At 36.7% G+C, this 14,944-nt stretch overlaps 1 protein-coding gene across 12 annotated transcripts in view; it reads right to left on the bottom strand.

The window, feature by feature from the left end:
- The window catches only part of TTLL7 (tubulin tyrosine ligase like 7), a 66,444-nt gene that overhangs the window by 40,916 nt on the left and 10,584 nt on the right, over positions 1-14,944 (bottom strand). For all 12 annotated transcript variants that reach the window (XR_005257822.1, XR_005257824.1, XR_005257819.1 and 9 more), the window contains 4 exons: positions 5,435-5,610; positions 5,147-5,281; positions 4,129-4,250; positions 3,286-3,353 (listed from right to left, as the gene is read on the bottom strand). Coding sequence is in view for 4 of the 12 variants with exons in the window: in XM_038144691.1 (XP_038000619.1) it covers positions 3,286-3,353; positions 4,129-4,250; positions 5,147-5,281; positions 5,435-5,459 (350 nt within the window). In the remaining 8 variants the exon portion in view is untranslated. The remainder of the gene's footprint in view (positions 1-3,285; positions 3,354-4,128; positions 4,251-5,146; positions 5,282-5,434; positions 5,611-14,944) is intronic.

Here is a 14,944-nt window from a genome sequence, read left to right on the forward strand (position 1 = left end):
AACTATTGTTCTAACAAATCTAGTTCAATGAAAGCCACTAAGTATTCAGGAAAACTTTTTGAGAACAGAAGTAGATATTTGATTCATTCATATTGTTAAACTATTCTCCATCTGCTCTGTCTTTATGAATATTATTACTTTGCCAACTGAGTACCTTATCTAGGCAGAAATTATCCTATTTTTAGGCAAAAAGCAATTTCTGTGTTAGTCTAAATCCCTCTCCAGATTATTTATCATATGCATCCTGTTACATGCTAGAGACCTGCCATTTAACTCACTCAAGGGTTTCAATACATACACTCCCTACTCATTGAATATAGCTTCAAGCTACTCCTGATATATTGATATTATTTTTGACTGAAAGTATATCAGTTCTATACGCCTTATCTTTATAATGCATAACTGGGTGGATTAAAAACACTTAATATTATGAAGTAGAATACTTCAATGTTGTTTATAGGTTCTGGGGCTCACTAAAACTTTCAAAAAAAGAATTGAGCTCTGTTCTTTCCCTGCAAGGCCCTATTCAGAAAGGGCTTAGGAACATCATTAAGTAGCCTGTGTAATCAAGGCCTATTCCATTACAATAGCCCTATTTTTCAGCACATGGGCTGTCCACTACTATGAGTAACCACTATTTGACTGTGATGCTCTATCCTTTAGCTTTTGCTGTCCTTATCAGGAGGGCTAAGAAGTAAACAGCAAATTATTGTTCTTCTGAGTACTATTTTAGCTCACAAATGTGGTCAGACTGTGCTCTTGATCTCAGAGTGCTTTCTGTACAAAGAATCAATGGTGTTGAACAAAACATAGCTCACTAAAGACACAACCTTCAGTCTAATAACGCAGATTCCAAGGCCTAAATTTCAAAATCCTCTCACTTTTCACATATGAAAAGTTAGTGGCTGTATATGGATGAGAATGATTTTTGGCCCATGATCAGTTCATGAACCTTTTAAATATGATCAACAAAGGTGCTGGAAAAGACAACATTGTATAGATGGATCTGTGCCCCTTCCCACTCATCCCATGCACCTTCTCCCCCATTTACTGAATTCAAATTTGTAACCACACTTATCCTCCACACGAGGAGCTCTCATCTAAGAGACCCTTCACAACAGTCTCTTAAGATCTAGTTGGCCCTATGATGGCACTTCTGTTGTTACTTTTTTCTTTTCTGTGTTCCTGTTATTATCCTTGAAAATTATGTTCATGCCTGCCTTTTTTTTCTCAATTACATTCCTCTTTCCATCCGTTCCATTACTCTGTGTTCCTACACTTTCTTCGCTGAGTTGTCTTCTTTCATATTACACATGTTATGTATTACACTGCTCCCTTCCACCTTTCTGCATGTGAAAACCTCATGGCCTTGTGATCCAGAGTGCCTGGATATTGCCTGAAAAAAGAACTCCTGAAGTGCATTACCTCCTGAATAGTATTTCCCTCTTGAAGTAAGGTAGATTTGTTCTTTCACTTTATTCCCAACAACTTGCATAAAATGGAAGGGTGAAATCAGTACAACAACAAACATGGAAGTAAAAGAAAAAAGTCAACTCTCTACCAATTCTCAATATAGTTTCATTATATCTCAATGATAGTAATCAGTAGAGTCAGTAATGGGAATAGAAAAGATGGCATGCAGCAGTAAACAAGACAAGAGAATTAGTGTTTCTACACATGCAAATTTGAAGACAGACCAAGAGCTGCAGGAAACAAAATCCTGCATTCTACAGGAAAGAGCCTGCTCAACCACAAATCCCAACTGACTTAGGATTTCACCAGCAATCTCAAGGCATATCACTTTGATTTTTATAAAGTATGAATACTAAGTATTGAGTTGTGAGGGCCAGTATTGAGGAAAAAAAACAATTGATTAAGCCCTGCTGTATCTACTGATATTAAGTGAAGTCACAACACTGATGTTTGAGCCAGAGTTATAATGTAAGAGAAATTATTCCCATCTTATTTATATGTGCAATCTCAGCACTGAGTAACTTTAAACTATGTTTTGAACTCAGAATTCAGTAGGTTGAGAGAGGTATCATCAGACTGTATTTGAAAGAATGAGTGCATGATAACAAGAGCCTTTTGTCCATTTTCCATATTTTTTAAAAAAGATCACAGAACTGCAGAAATACACAGTAGCACTGTGTACCAAGCTGACTGACTGTTTCCAAGACCTCTCCAAACAGCTGTTTGCCTCTGTGTGCCATCTCTGTTTTGAGATTTCAGTCTCAGAGGGGCACTGAAAAGTGCTTGTGCAGCACCACTGACACAGGGGAGCTCTAGTCCACACATAGGACATGGAGACACCACAGCAACGCACACAATATTTACATCATAATAGTTGCATATATTTTACATGTTATGTGTTCTAGTTACAGAACAGAAAATGAAAGAGAAAGAAATTGAGAAAGAGAGAGAATATCACATCAATTACATTCACATGAAAACATATTCTGTTCTGTTAGCAGTTAAGTTGTGTCAGTCAGGTTGAGGGCCAAAAGATTAGCTCTATTAATAATTGCTCTACAAACTAATTTAGATTAGAATAAAACATTGACATATATTTACCCTCAAACCTTTCCTTACTAGGCTATCAGATCATTATTTAGTATTGTTTTCTTCCAAGTCTTACTCACAGATTCTCAGCTAGGATAATTCCTCAGAACCCAGTTATTCCACTAGAGTGAGGAGAATTTGTAATTAGGCAAATGAGCCTCACTGACTAATTTCTTATATAAACAGTAAGATGCTTCACATTTTTTAAATTTGATACACACAAAAATATAGCCATTAATTATTTTAAACAAGTACTATCACAGAATTGGCCAGGTTGGAAGGGACTTCAGTGGGTCCTCTGGTCCAGTGTCCCAGATGAAACAGGACTATCCTACAACACACTGCACAGGATAGTCCAGATGCACTATCCAGCCACATGCAGTTCTTTTATTCTGTTCTACTATTATGGGATACATATGTGGGTGTATTATCTATTAGGTTTATTGTACAATAATTCAAGACTCACCCACACTCTGCAGTGTTTAGACAGAGAAGTGAACCCACATAATACTCCACTGAAGTCAATTGGAGAAATAAAGTAGCCCACTCCAATACTACAGATTCAGGACCAAAGCCAAAGTCATTAAAGAACTTTGAAAATTATTCTTGGTCCTCTCCTAGTTTCTTAGTGAAAATAAACAAGCCTCAAAAAGCAATAGTTCTGTATATTATTGCATTAAATACCACAGCTGGAAAACTTTTTAATATTAAAAGAAATATTACTTAGTCATGTTTCTTGCCAGAAAATCCTTTCTGCATATCTCTCCCATTCCAGGAAAATGGTTGATTCTCTGAGGAAGTAGGAAAAAAAAAAAGGGGAAATTAATTGAAACTTCTTAGTTTTTCTGGCATACCTAATTACAGTCATTTAAAACATTCAACTGCATGCTCAGGCAAACACAAGTACTCTTACATCTAAATTATTTAACATAATATCTTACACTATACTACCTATTCTTAACAATGCTAAAGATGCTGCAAGTTGTATTCTCTTCCATCCCTATAAGTGCCCATTGATATAATTTCATACATGAGATTATCATAATTTTATTCACAAAGCTATCTAGAAACAAAGAATGCAAACACAACATAATGGTAAAAAATCCAAAAAATTTAATTCACAGGACTGTAGATAGAGACCTCTGTTTCTTAACTTACTGCTTAAAAGCTTATGAAAAACTTATAAATGATGTTTTGTATCTTCTTTAAATTGATCATTCACACCACCCAACTGGCAGAAAAAGCATGAAAGAACAGCCCCAAATATTTATACACCAGATTCCAAGTGGTAAGAACAAATAACTCTGGAAAAGAGAATAGGATTTTAAGCTATGCAGTGCTACAGCCTTAATTTGTTTGTTTTGTAAGAACAAATAACTCTGGAAAAGAGAATAGGATTTTAAGCTATGCAGTGGTACAGCCTTAATGTAGCCTGTTTGGTTGTGGTTTGTGTGGGGTTTTTTTCCCCTCCACACGAACAGAACTGAGCAGTTACTGACAATTACTGAACATTTCAGAGTAAAGCAGTTTATGGAAACATGTCAAAAATCTTAACTACCACTGCACCTGATAGTTCTGCAGCTCAGCAATCTTCTCCTGCTGCACAGCACAATCACTCCAGATCAGATTTGCTGTTTCATCCTCATCACGCGTTTTCACAAATCCCATCTCTTGTATTACTACACGCACTGTGGAGAAATCACACTCTTAGGGACTATTTTGAATCTCTAAAATAGATTCATTTTCAACGTTTAAAAATCAATTAAGATTTTAAATACTTCCAATATAGAACCCTTCATCCGAGAACAATGTAAAAAAAAGCTATTTATCTTGCAATACTTCCATCAGTCTATTGCAAACCTGCCATTATAATGTTATAACACCTTAAAGTGAGGCAGGAATCAGCACAACCACTGATGGGAACTGCAAAGAGATTCAAGGTATTCCCCAATCATCCAGCATAAATCCTCTTGTACAGCAGTTAGATTTAATCTTGATTAATTTTAAAACAGTGATGACTACAAGTGTCACTGTAGATAGGGACAAAAATGCCTCCTTAGAGAAGGTACAGTGTTACAAAAGAAAATGCATGCATTACTTTAATTTGAAAAAAAAAAACCTGATTACATGCCAAGCATAACTCTGATTCTAGGAAAAAATATTTTAGCATTAAACATGAAAATACAAAACCTTAACAGATTTTACTGAGAAGCCTCTGTATAATAATTAGAGCATTTAACATTGAATTTACACTGCTCATCTTTCAAGGTTTTAATAAACTTCCAAACACATCTATAACATGTATTTAGAAGGCTCTTCCATAGACTTCTTGATTACTTAAGTTTTTATATTTCAAGGTAACAAGTGGGAGTCAATACGAGTAACAAATGGGGATTAATAGATGCACAGTATCCAAAGCTATGAATTAAATGTTACAAGAAAACACCAGGTTTCTTATAAAAGAAACTCCTCCAGAAATGTCTCACTGTCAGCTTGATACAGAGTCCATTCATTCACTCCATTAATCAGTAACTCTCTCACATCAAAGGCTATAAGTATGAAAACAAAATATACAGCTTCCTACCAATTTCATATTTTGTGCCAGCAATATTGGCAGTGATGACTCCATTCTTCTTCTTCTTCTTTCTGACTTTCCTTTTAATTGTGCTCTGATAGGGTAGCTCCGAACTCAAAGACAGAGGAGCAGTTCCATTGTTATCTTTGAAAAATAATGTTGTAACTATTAACATTTTTATATCTCAAATAACATACACAAATTAACTAAAAATACAAACAGTACTCCATCACAATTTATAGGTACAAGCATACTGAATGATTCATAGGGTATATTAAAAGTCCAAGACTAGCATACCTCCCTCATTAGGAAAGGATGGCATTATAACCTAGGATAGTGCAGAAATAGAGTTCAAATTCTGTTCCAGCTTCTCAGTAAATGGTGAAACTGTCAAAGCCAAATTACTTAAAACTTCAGTCATGCCATTTCAGTCTCTGGTTGTAGAAAATATTAGTTCTGGAATGGATAGATACCTGTGTTAAAAAAATGTAAGAGAGACTTTGTCATAGACAAATCCTGGGAAAAAAAAAAAGTAAATATCAGGAAACTAAATATGAAAGCACTTTACATTGCATGTATAAAGAATTGCTTATTTTAGAAGATTGACCAAGCTACTGTAAATACAAAACTTTGCTCATTGCGGTTCAATTATTTTCTTTCTGGAAAAATCATTTTGCAGTGGTAATTTTCAAAATGAAATTACATTACCTCTTTTTCTGACTTTCATTTGGGTATGGGACATTTCGGACATGAAAATAGGTAACACTGAATTCAATCAATACTACCACTTTCTATCTGCATAAAGCTCAATGAATTTAGAGTTTTATATTTTAAACCATATTTTAAGTAAAAAATTAAAATCAGACACTCTGTGTGACAGGTTTTCAGTACCAAATGGGAAATAACTGAAATCACAGTAATAATCTGTTCCTTCTTTTTCACTTTTCAATGTTTTTTAAAGCAATTGTCCAATAACCATGTGGTAAGGTGGCTGCAGTTTAATGACTGCTTCATGACGCAACAGATATGATTTGAAGATATTTTGGTTTGACAAACATTTAAATTTTCAGTTTTTAAAGTGAACATTTATTTGCATAAAATGCTACTTTTCACATCTGAAGTCATACAAAATTCCTTTTTCTTTTTTTTCCCTCATGAATACAGCACTACATGAAAAACCACACATGTTAAGAAGTTTTTAGGTCCAGCTTAAGAACATAAGAACAATGGGTTAAATATTAGGGAAAAAACCTTGGGAATACATCACTTCTAAACACACTGCTACACGACTTAGGGCATGCAGCACTATTATACCAAAGTCTCCAAGAAAATTAATGCTGTCTTTGGCAGGCTGCCTCGAACAAATCTACAAGTTTTCAAAATGTATATAATATGTTACTGATATTTAAAAGCTTTTATTTATTTTCTGCAGATACATGTGTAGCTGAAGTTCCGCACACCAGCTTTAGATCAGTTTACATTGCTGCTTCTGGTGATTGCAAGACTTATTTAAAATAGCTTATAGAGAGCACAAGGGATTTCTTCTACTATAAATAGCAGAATACTACAGCAAAGTCAAATTCAGCCATGATTTATGATGCGAAATATATGTGGTCATAAGACTGGACAAGATATGCATTAATGAAATTACTAAAACATTACCTACAAGTTCACATTTTTTCTTTTTCTCTGTGTGTGTACACACAACAGAGGAGAGAGAGATGTATGTTCTGGACAAGTCACTCACCTTTTAAGAAACTACAAAAGCAGATATTTTGAGCTCCAAGATCTAACTTCCTTTCAAGACAGACATTTACCCTTAACAGCCCAGTAATGCAAAAGCATAAAAAGAACAGATTATGGTTGTTTTATGAGTGTCACAAATATACCAGTAGTCAAATTCTGCTTTGTAACAAGACAAATCTCCCTCGTGTCCATTTAGTGCCCCTGTGTATTTATCCACAAAGAAGAGGAGATGTTTTACACAAAGATACAATGTCAGACAGTGCAGCAGTAACACCCAGCCATTTTGAAGTTTGAATGTTTTAGATGACATTATCTGAGAAGGTGGCCTGAAAGTCCTTGGGCCCACTAGCATACTAAAATTAGACACAGAGTTGGGAAAGCAAAGCATTTGTCCTCCTTAAAACCACTGTGAAGGAAAAGCAGTGCTGGGCACAGTGACTCACTGGCTATTGCATGTTATCTGTTTCTCAGGCTAAGAATACCACCAGAGTACAAGACATGTTTAGTTCCTGGGAATAATACTGAAGTTCGTCTGCTAGCCAATTAAGGACTTCTATGAATGTACAAAAATGCATGGCAGTTGTTTCTTTGCTGTACTGACTAAAAACTTTTAATAAATTTGGAAGAATGTTAAGAGGACTAACACTGCCCTGTGAGAAATGCCAGCCCTTTACTAACACAGCATGATTTACAAGCTATGATATGCTAATAAAAAGCGAGCAGCTCATGGAACTTTCATTCATTTAACAATCACAGAAAATTATCTGCCCAAAGTTACTACAACACACTGTGTTCTGAAGGTGGACCATAAAATTCCAAACTACACCACACTGCTGAGTTACTGCTTTTCTTTAGATAGACACTATTCTTTTCTTCTCAAAAGAATACTCTTTAGGGTCTAAATAGCATGTACCAACACCAAGGTCTGTGACCAGTCAAGTTTTACGCACACATACATGAGTTGACGGTAAAGATTTATGGCTACCTTTAGAGTATTCTAAGGACAATTTGTAGTTCAGCCATATGGAAAACAAAGTAATGGGACCGTACTCTGTACTCAAACTTACTTTAGGATTTTAACTTTTCAAAAGCACCATTCCATACCAATAAATATTTGTATTCTGACCTAAGCTTCTATGTAATAATTCAAAATTGTTTCACAACTCCTTGACTTCTCTTCAGTAGTCCATCTTCAACCAAGTGTTTCACTGAATACCAAAGCACCAGCAGTTCTAAACCATTAGTTTTCCAAAATATTTTACATAGGATGCAGCCTTCCCTTTGTTCCTTTCCAAAGGCCAAATAAGGTCCAGTGAAATGGGACAGTCTCAGCATTTTTTCCCATCATGTCAAGTGACAGATCAAGAGTCATGACATGACATGTCAAGAGATACTGCATCTCATCTGGGGGGATACATTACCCAGAGCAGTGAATTGCTGCAGTGAATTGTAGGCTAAGCCATGGGAGCAGTAGACTTGCCCCTGTTTAGACCTCCCTGCTTTGTGTATCCCCAGTGCAGCAGCATGAGATGCTCCAATTCTGCAGCAAGAAAACCTAGCACCACCCTGCTGAAGAAGCTGCAACCTTCCCAGGTAAACTGCAACCATTGCTCTAACTGCCTTTAGATGACCAACTCTCTAAGCAGAGGAATGGATCACTTGGGAGAGACAGGAATACAGCTCTCACAGCAATACATGAAGGGCTGCTGCTGGGGGGAGGGAGCTGGAAGGAGGAGAGCTCACTCGGACAGGCAACATCAGCAGTGTACAGGCCCTGGCAGCCACAAGCTCCTACACCTCTTTTTTAATTCTATACAGCAAAAATCATCCTAAATTTACTTCATTCTCTGATCCAGGTCCTCGCCAGGCATCTTCCTCTAGCTCATATCTTAGGATTTGTTATTATTGCCAAGCCCTACTCCCAGGTCAGAGCACAGCTGAAGGAAAAGTCTTGCAGCACAGACTGCTCTGCAGGCAGCCTTTGCCAGTTACAGGCCAAAGCTGATTGCAGTACTCACCCAAATCACGTACAGTAACAGCAGCAGCATTGTCAGGTAATGACTACATCAAATTCTGAGTCACTTCTCATACCTGTGACAAGTTTTTGCTTATAAAATAAGCATAACCTATAACCCGCGTTCAGCTACAATAATGCAGTGGCATATCTCACTTGCAATCTACCTGAGAGACCTGTTTCCAAGAGGTTGCTTTTAATAACATAAAGCATTCTATTTTCAAACTGAGACTTTTGCAGCAAGTCAGCTGTCAGAAATCTCTGAATTTACACTCAGGCAGAAAAGGAATGCAGTTCCTGCTGCATATGCCATTTCCCTCCTGAAATCCTGATGCACATAAATTAGTGAAGGTTTGTTGCTCAACCATACAGATTCAAGGGTAGCTGGACAAAAATGGTTAACACATAAATGGAGAAAGACTTGTGAAGAAGAAATGAAAGCATCTTCATCAGGTTAGCACACTCTTACATAAGCAAGCACTTTGACTAAAAGTCCTCTACAGAGAAAAAAAAGATGAGATGTTATCTTTACAGCTGCCTGGCAAAGGTGTGAGAGTGACAGTAGGAAAGATACATTTCTGTCCTAGAAAGGCACAGAAGACAAAAAAGAAAGAAAAAAAAAAAAAAAAAAGAAAAAAGGATCTTTTTTCCTCCAGGGACAGGAGAGGCAGGATACTCTTGCCAGAGAGGGAAGTGTTGCACAGTTGCACACGGACAGAGAACATAGCAGATGCTCAAGTCCATTTAAAGGAACAGTGCCTTGGTAAAGAGCAGGGGACAGTGGAAAGAAGTGGTTTCATAGTTAATAGAATTATTCTTTGACAAGTTGTAATAAATTCTAGAAACTCAAAAATTAATAGTATTTCATGCTGTTACAAAAAATAGGTGTATCATAATAAGTCAGTAAATTGCCCTGAAAAATACTCTTCCAGCCTAGATTATATGCAGGTATTTTTTAGCAAATCCCTCTCTAATTTCCTTTGTTTTAATTAATTCATTTTAATTTCCTTCCTAGTCCTCCAGACTACTCACAAGTGACCTATGCCTTTCATGAATCTTCACTTCATGTCTTGACGCAGTCTGGAAAGTTTTTAATCTCTAAATAGTAATTTTCTAATTAGACCCTACCCCCTTTTTTCCCCCCCAAAACAGTAAGTATCACAGAAAAAAGGTTTGATTAATCAGATTGAAAAAGAGCAAGAGAGTCAAATTCAAACTGAAAGTAAGGTAGTGTAATTTGAGACTCTATTCCAAACAACTCAAGTCAATGAGATTCTTCAACCTAGTTTGGATCATACCAGTAACTTTGAAACCACAACTGTGAACCCCAAGAAAAAGAGACTAGATTGCACATGCACATTTTTAATTATTTAATCCGATATATTTACTCTCTCAGAATGGCAGAATCACCTGCTACAAAATACCCTATGTTTGATGTTCCACACATCACTCAGTGTACTGTTCGTAATGAGAACTTCCTTCCTTCTAAGCAATTGTGGTACTACTGGTGCCCAGTTTGAAAAGCTCCATGGGTTATACATTTGCTTAACTTTACATACACGAACAGAAAACAAGACTTCAGATCTTAAGCCATGGTACATATGACAAGACCTCTCAAAGACATCTGACATCCTACATACCTAGGTAAAAGGCTACAAAAATGGATTGTCAGGGTAATTTCCTGAATTCTTTGGGTACAGATAAGTACTCACTCATCAACAGTGAGCTGGAATATTTTAGAACAGATTTTCAAACAAGCAGACTGCTTTCCTCTGAGCCCATTAGTGCAATTTACTCAGTGCTGTCACAAGTGTCTGGAAATGCAGAGGAGCTGGAAGGAAACCCACAAAGCTCCTGACATAAGGAGCTTTCACAATAAAATGGAGACACACTGGAGATACAGTTACAGGACTGGGCAGGTGACCACAGGGATGGAAAGACAAAATCACAGTGCTGCAATCCCCACTCTTCACTTAGCTGGAAAATCAATATAACAAAAATCTCACAGAAACAGGTAAAAGAAAGATGTGAACATAGTCTTCAGAGCATTGACCTAGCAAACATCTGAGTTACAGGTTTTTTTCAATCTAACATTTAAGTTAATTACCTTTATATCTTAGAATGTGGAAGTCTGGACACACTGTAGTGAGGAGTGTGCTATTTATTACAGTTATGCAAACCTATAATCTACTGTTGATCTGGAATTAAGATATAAAATGCAGATTCAAAATGAGATTAATAGAGAAAAATACCTTTTCAGGACACTGCTTAGCAAGATAATAACAATTTTCAGTAATGAAACTGCAGAACTAAAAGCCTCCTACCCTTTCATGATTTTTTAATATATGGCCTTATAAAATGTATGTTGAAGTGCTCCTGCTACAAACAAGCATAGTGACCAGTTTTATTGCTACATGTTCAAAGAACAATTTGGTGGCAAGTTCTCACTCTTACAGAGCAATTCTATATGCAAAAAGTAGTCTTCATTTTGAAGCTTGATATGTCAAAGTGACAAGGTTGTTTTTAAAAGGCTATCTGTCAGCTGGCTTAAAATTGCTTGTAATTAGGGCTTGGTTCAAAATATTCTGAAGTCAAATGAAGTCCATTCAGTTGAACATTCTTAATTCCCACCACCAAAGAGATGAGATGTTTATTCAGCAGTTCTTTCAGGTAAAGAGAATGCACAGAGTTCTCAGGTGTTTGATTTACTAAATGGACAGGTACAAGCTACAAATTAATCCAAACAGCATGATTTACACCACTTTTTTTTGAATAATGCAATCCTGTAAAACAACTGTCTGAACTAGTTTATCCCAATGGCCAGCATTTCCATTTCCCTAAGCCACCAAACCAAATGACCAAGCCAAGCTACAGTGCATTATTTTAAATGGCTGGAGTCCAGCCAGGAAAAGACCCTTCAGCGCCAGCTCCAAGGCTCAGCAACACACAGTGGCACAGAGCCCCGGGAGCTTTGCAGTGTTAGTTCACAGATTTTACTTTGGTCTTCTCCTGACTTTGCCCTTCACAGCTTTGGATTGATTTTTTTTATTGTTTAATATCACAAAACATCTATGAAATTATAAGTATAGAGTGCCTGATTCAGAAAACAGGAAATGTTTTATGTTAGAAGCTGTTAAAATGGTGGAGTTTCACATCAAAGTTTTACAGGCATTAATCACTTCCTACTCACAAAATACAGAGATTGTAACTGAGCATAGAAGCAATTTTTTTTAATTTCAGTGTTGTCTTGAAGTAATATTGCTTCTCTTTTCATTCATCCATTTTCCAAAATGAAACTTCAAGACACTGGCCAAATTTAAATCAATGTCAAATCTTTCAAATCTGAAGATTGATTTTCTGTTTAAAAAATGGCCTCCAAAGTGACTTTCATAGCAGACCACACAATGTGACTATCTGTTAGCTCATTCTCACCCTTCAAAAGCCCTTTCTAATGTGATAACATATTTCAGACTGTTAGCAAATTGAGTAGTATAGAGTTTCATAATTATGGTTTGTATACTGAAAAAGGACCATCAAAGAAAGTGAGACCAAATTAGAAAAGTACAGAAAGGTCAAGGTTTGAATCTTTTACTTGTTCAGTAAAACATTGAAAATATATTAATTGAAAAGGTAAGAGATAAGAATCTGCATGACTTAAAAATCAATAATTCAAAAAATAAAATGCTGTGAACTTTAAATAAACATTATTTAGCATTCATAATGGCAAGGAAAATACTGACAAAATAGCTCAAACAAGCAAGTGTAACAATGCTTTTATACAGAAAAATCTAAATTTCAGAAAATTCATATCTTTGTCACTTGCTGCTAAAAAAATCAGCTTTCATATTCTACTCTCTGCCAGCAGAAAGCAGATACAATGCATAGATATTGCATTACTGTTCATCACTTCACCAAGTATCAATTACACCATAAATCTGACAGCAGGACATTTCACTAACTCTGGAACATAAAGTATTCCTACCCCCTGATCACAGTAAGTACCACTGAACACTGCTGAATGGAAGCCAATCTCAATCTATTATAGAACCATTTTTTAATATTTCATATATATATATGTGAAATGGTTTTACATAAATGTGTTATGTACAACCATTTCAGCTTCATTTAAAACAGCATTGGTGTGCTGTAGGCATTTCCAGCCTAGAAACACACACACCATTAGAGCCTCAGGATACCCATGGCCACAGGAGGGCTGGAGCCCTGTCACCTCAAATGAAGCATTTCCCTGAACCAAGCAGCACAAGGACATTTGTTTGCTTTGTGTTGAGGACCGAGGCCAGGAAGCCACACTCACTGATGGAATCACACGCGCTGAGGGCCGACACTGTGGTGAGACAGCCATGGCCTCGAATGAATGAAACAGAGATGGCAACGTTCCATAATGATCCAGTGTCGTAGTAATATTGAGGTGTGACATCAACATTGTGGGTTTGGTAGGGGGAAAGGTAAACAAAAGAGAGTTAGAAGAGGAATTTGAGTTGTGGCACCTCTGGGAACATCTCTGCTCTTCTTTTGACTTTGCAGTGTGCTATCCACGCTCTTCATTACAGCACGTCAACACACACCAACAGCTACGACGCAGCGCTTCAAATTGTGTACACCCCACACTAATCATTGCTGGAATTATACTACTCCTTTCTTTTTCTATCATTCACTTCTCTAAAGATTTATTTCTCTAGTAAGAGCTGGAGGCCTTAGGGATCTACAAGATAGGACAATTTAACATTTCACATATATCAGCAGAGCTGTCTTAGCATAAAAAGCACTGATCCTTTAATGAAACTGATACATTTGCAGTGATTCATTATATTATAAATAGACCATGGGGAGAGATTTGCTAAGGATCTTGGGGAAGAAAAAAAAGAGAAAAAGATATCTTTAGACCGTTCCCCCTCACACATCAAATTCTCCTTCCCTTGCTTCAAGCTGGCAGCATTGGCTTAGTGTGAAACAACCTCAAGCTCAGGAACACAAGAACACAAATATGGATAAATTCATTTCTACAGAGTTCTGTGTATCACAAGAGCCACACTTCAGCCCTGTGCTGGTCTGCATCATTTCATCACATATTTTACAAGCCTGCGATTCATAGATTCATTTCAGCATCACTAGACATGGGCTGCAATCCTCACACACGGCCCACGACAACCCTGATTGAAGATTACATCATCCTAATTCACATGCTGCTACATAACATTGTTTTCTAGTTTAACAACAAGGGTGACACTCCCACAGCAGTGTGAAATTTAAATTGGCAGACATTATCCTGTAGTTTCAGCATCAGACGTGCAAATGTTAAGACAATAATCAGGTCTTGAACAAATCACCAAAAATAAGTTACTTGCAATCACAAGAAACATTTATTCAAAGGCTTCTTGACCATGAAAGCACAAGAAAGGTGCTCTTTTATGATCACCAAGTTCTTTATCACATTATCTTGACATTTTCAACTATGAAATCATTTGTTCAGCTCCACTAGCAATACCTCTATGCTTGTATGAGTGTTGGTAGATCTCTAACATTTTAATGACTGTCACATACTTCTACTCTGCAAAGAACAAGTGACGGTCAGAAATATTCACAGCTGGCCTACAATATCACTGAGTGCTAGTAAAAGTTTGCAAACAGCTGATAAATGAACCAGAAACCCCAGCAGCCATAAAATACTTCACAAAAACATGCTTTCCTCCCCACAGCTTAGTACTTGGGGCTCAGTGGGGTACCACTGATTTGAAAATATTTTTGCACATAAAAACAGGAGAACATCAAGCAGTTTCAAAAGGATGTGAGCCCTCAGAAGCCTCTTTAAATGAATTGACCTGATTTATAGAAATTCCCTTAAAAGGCTGGATTGGCTCCAAACTCTCTGTATCACACTATTTTATCCATTGTAGGGGATCTAAATAGAGTGACTATCCCCATTGGCAGAGATGAGACTCCATTATCCTACTACAGGAATATTTTGTGCAAATACTGGTCACCTGTAGAGAAATACAGCATGTATTCACAAAGCCTAGAAAAATAAC

This window comes from Motacilla alba, chromosome 8 (assembly GCF_015832195.1).
Source record: "Motacilla alba alba isolate MOTALB_02 chromosome 8, Motacilla_alba_V1.0_pri, whole genome shotgun sequence".
NCBI classification, from domain to species: Eukaryota; Metazoa; Chordata; class Aves; order Passeriformes; family Motacillidae; genus Motacilla; species Motacilla alba.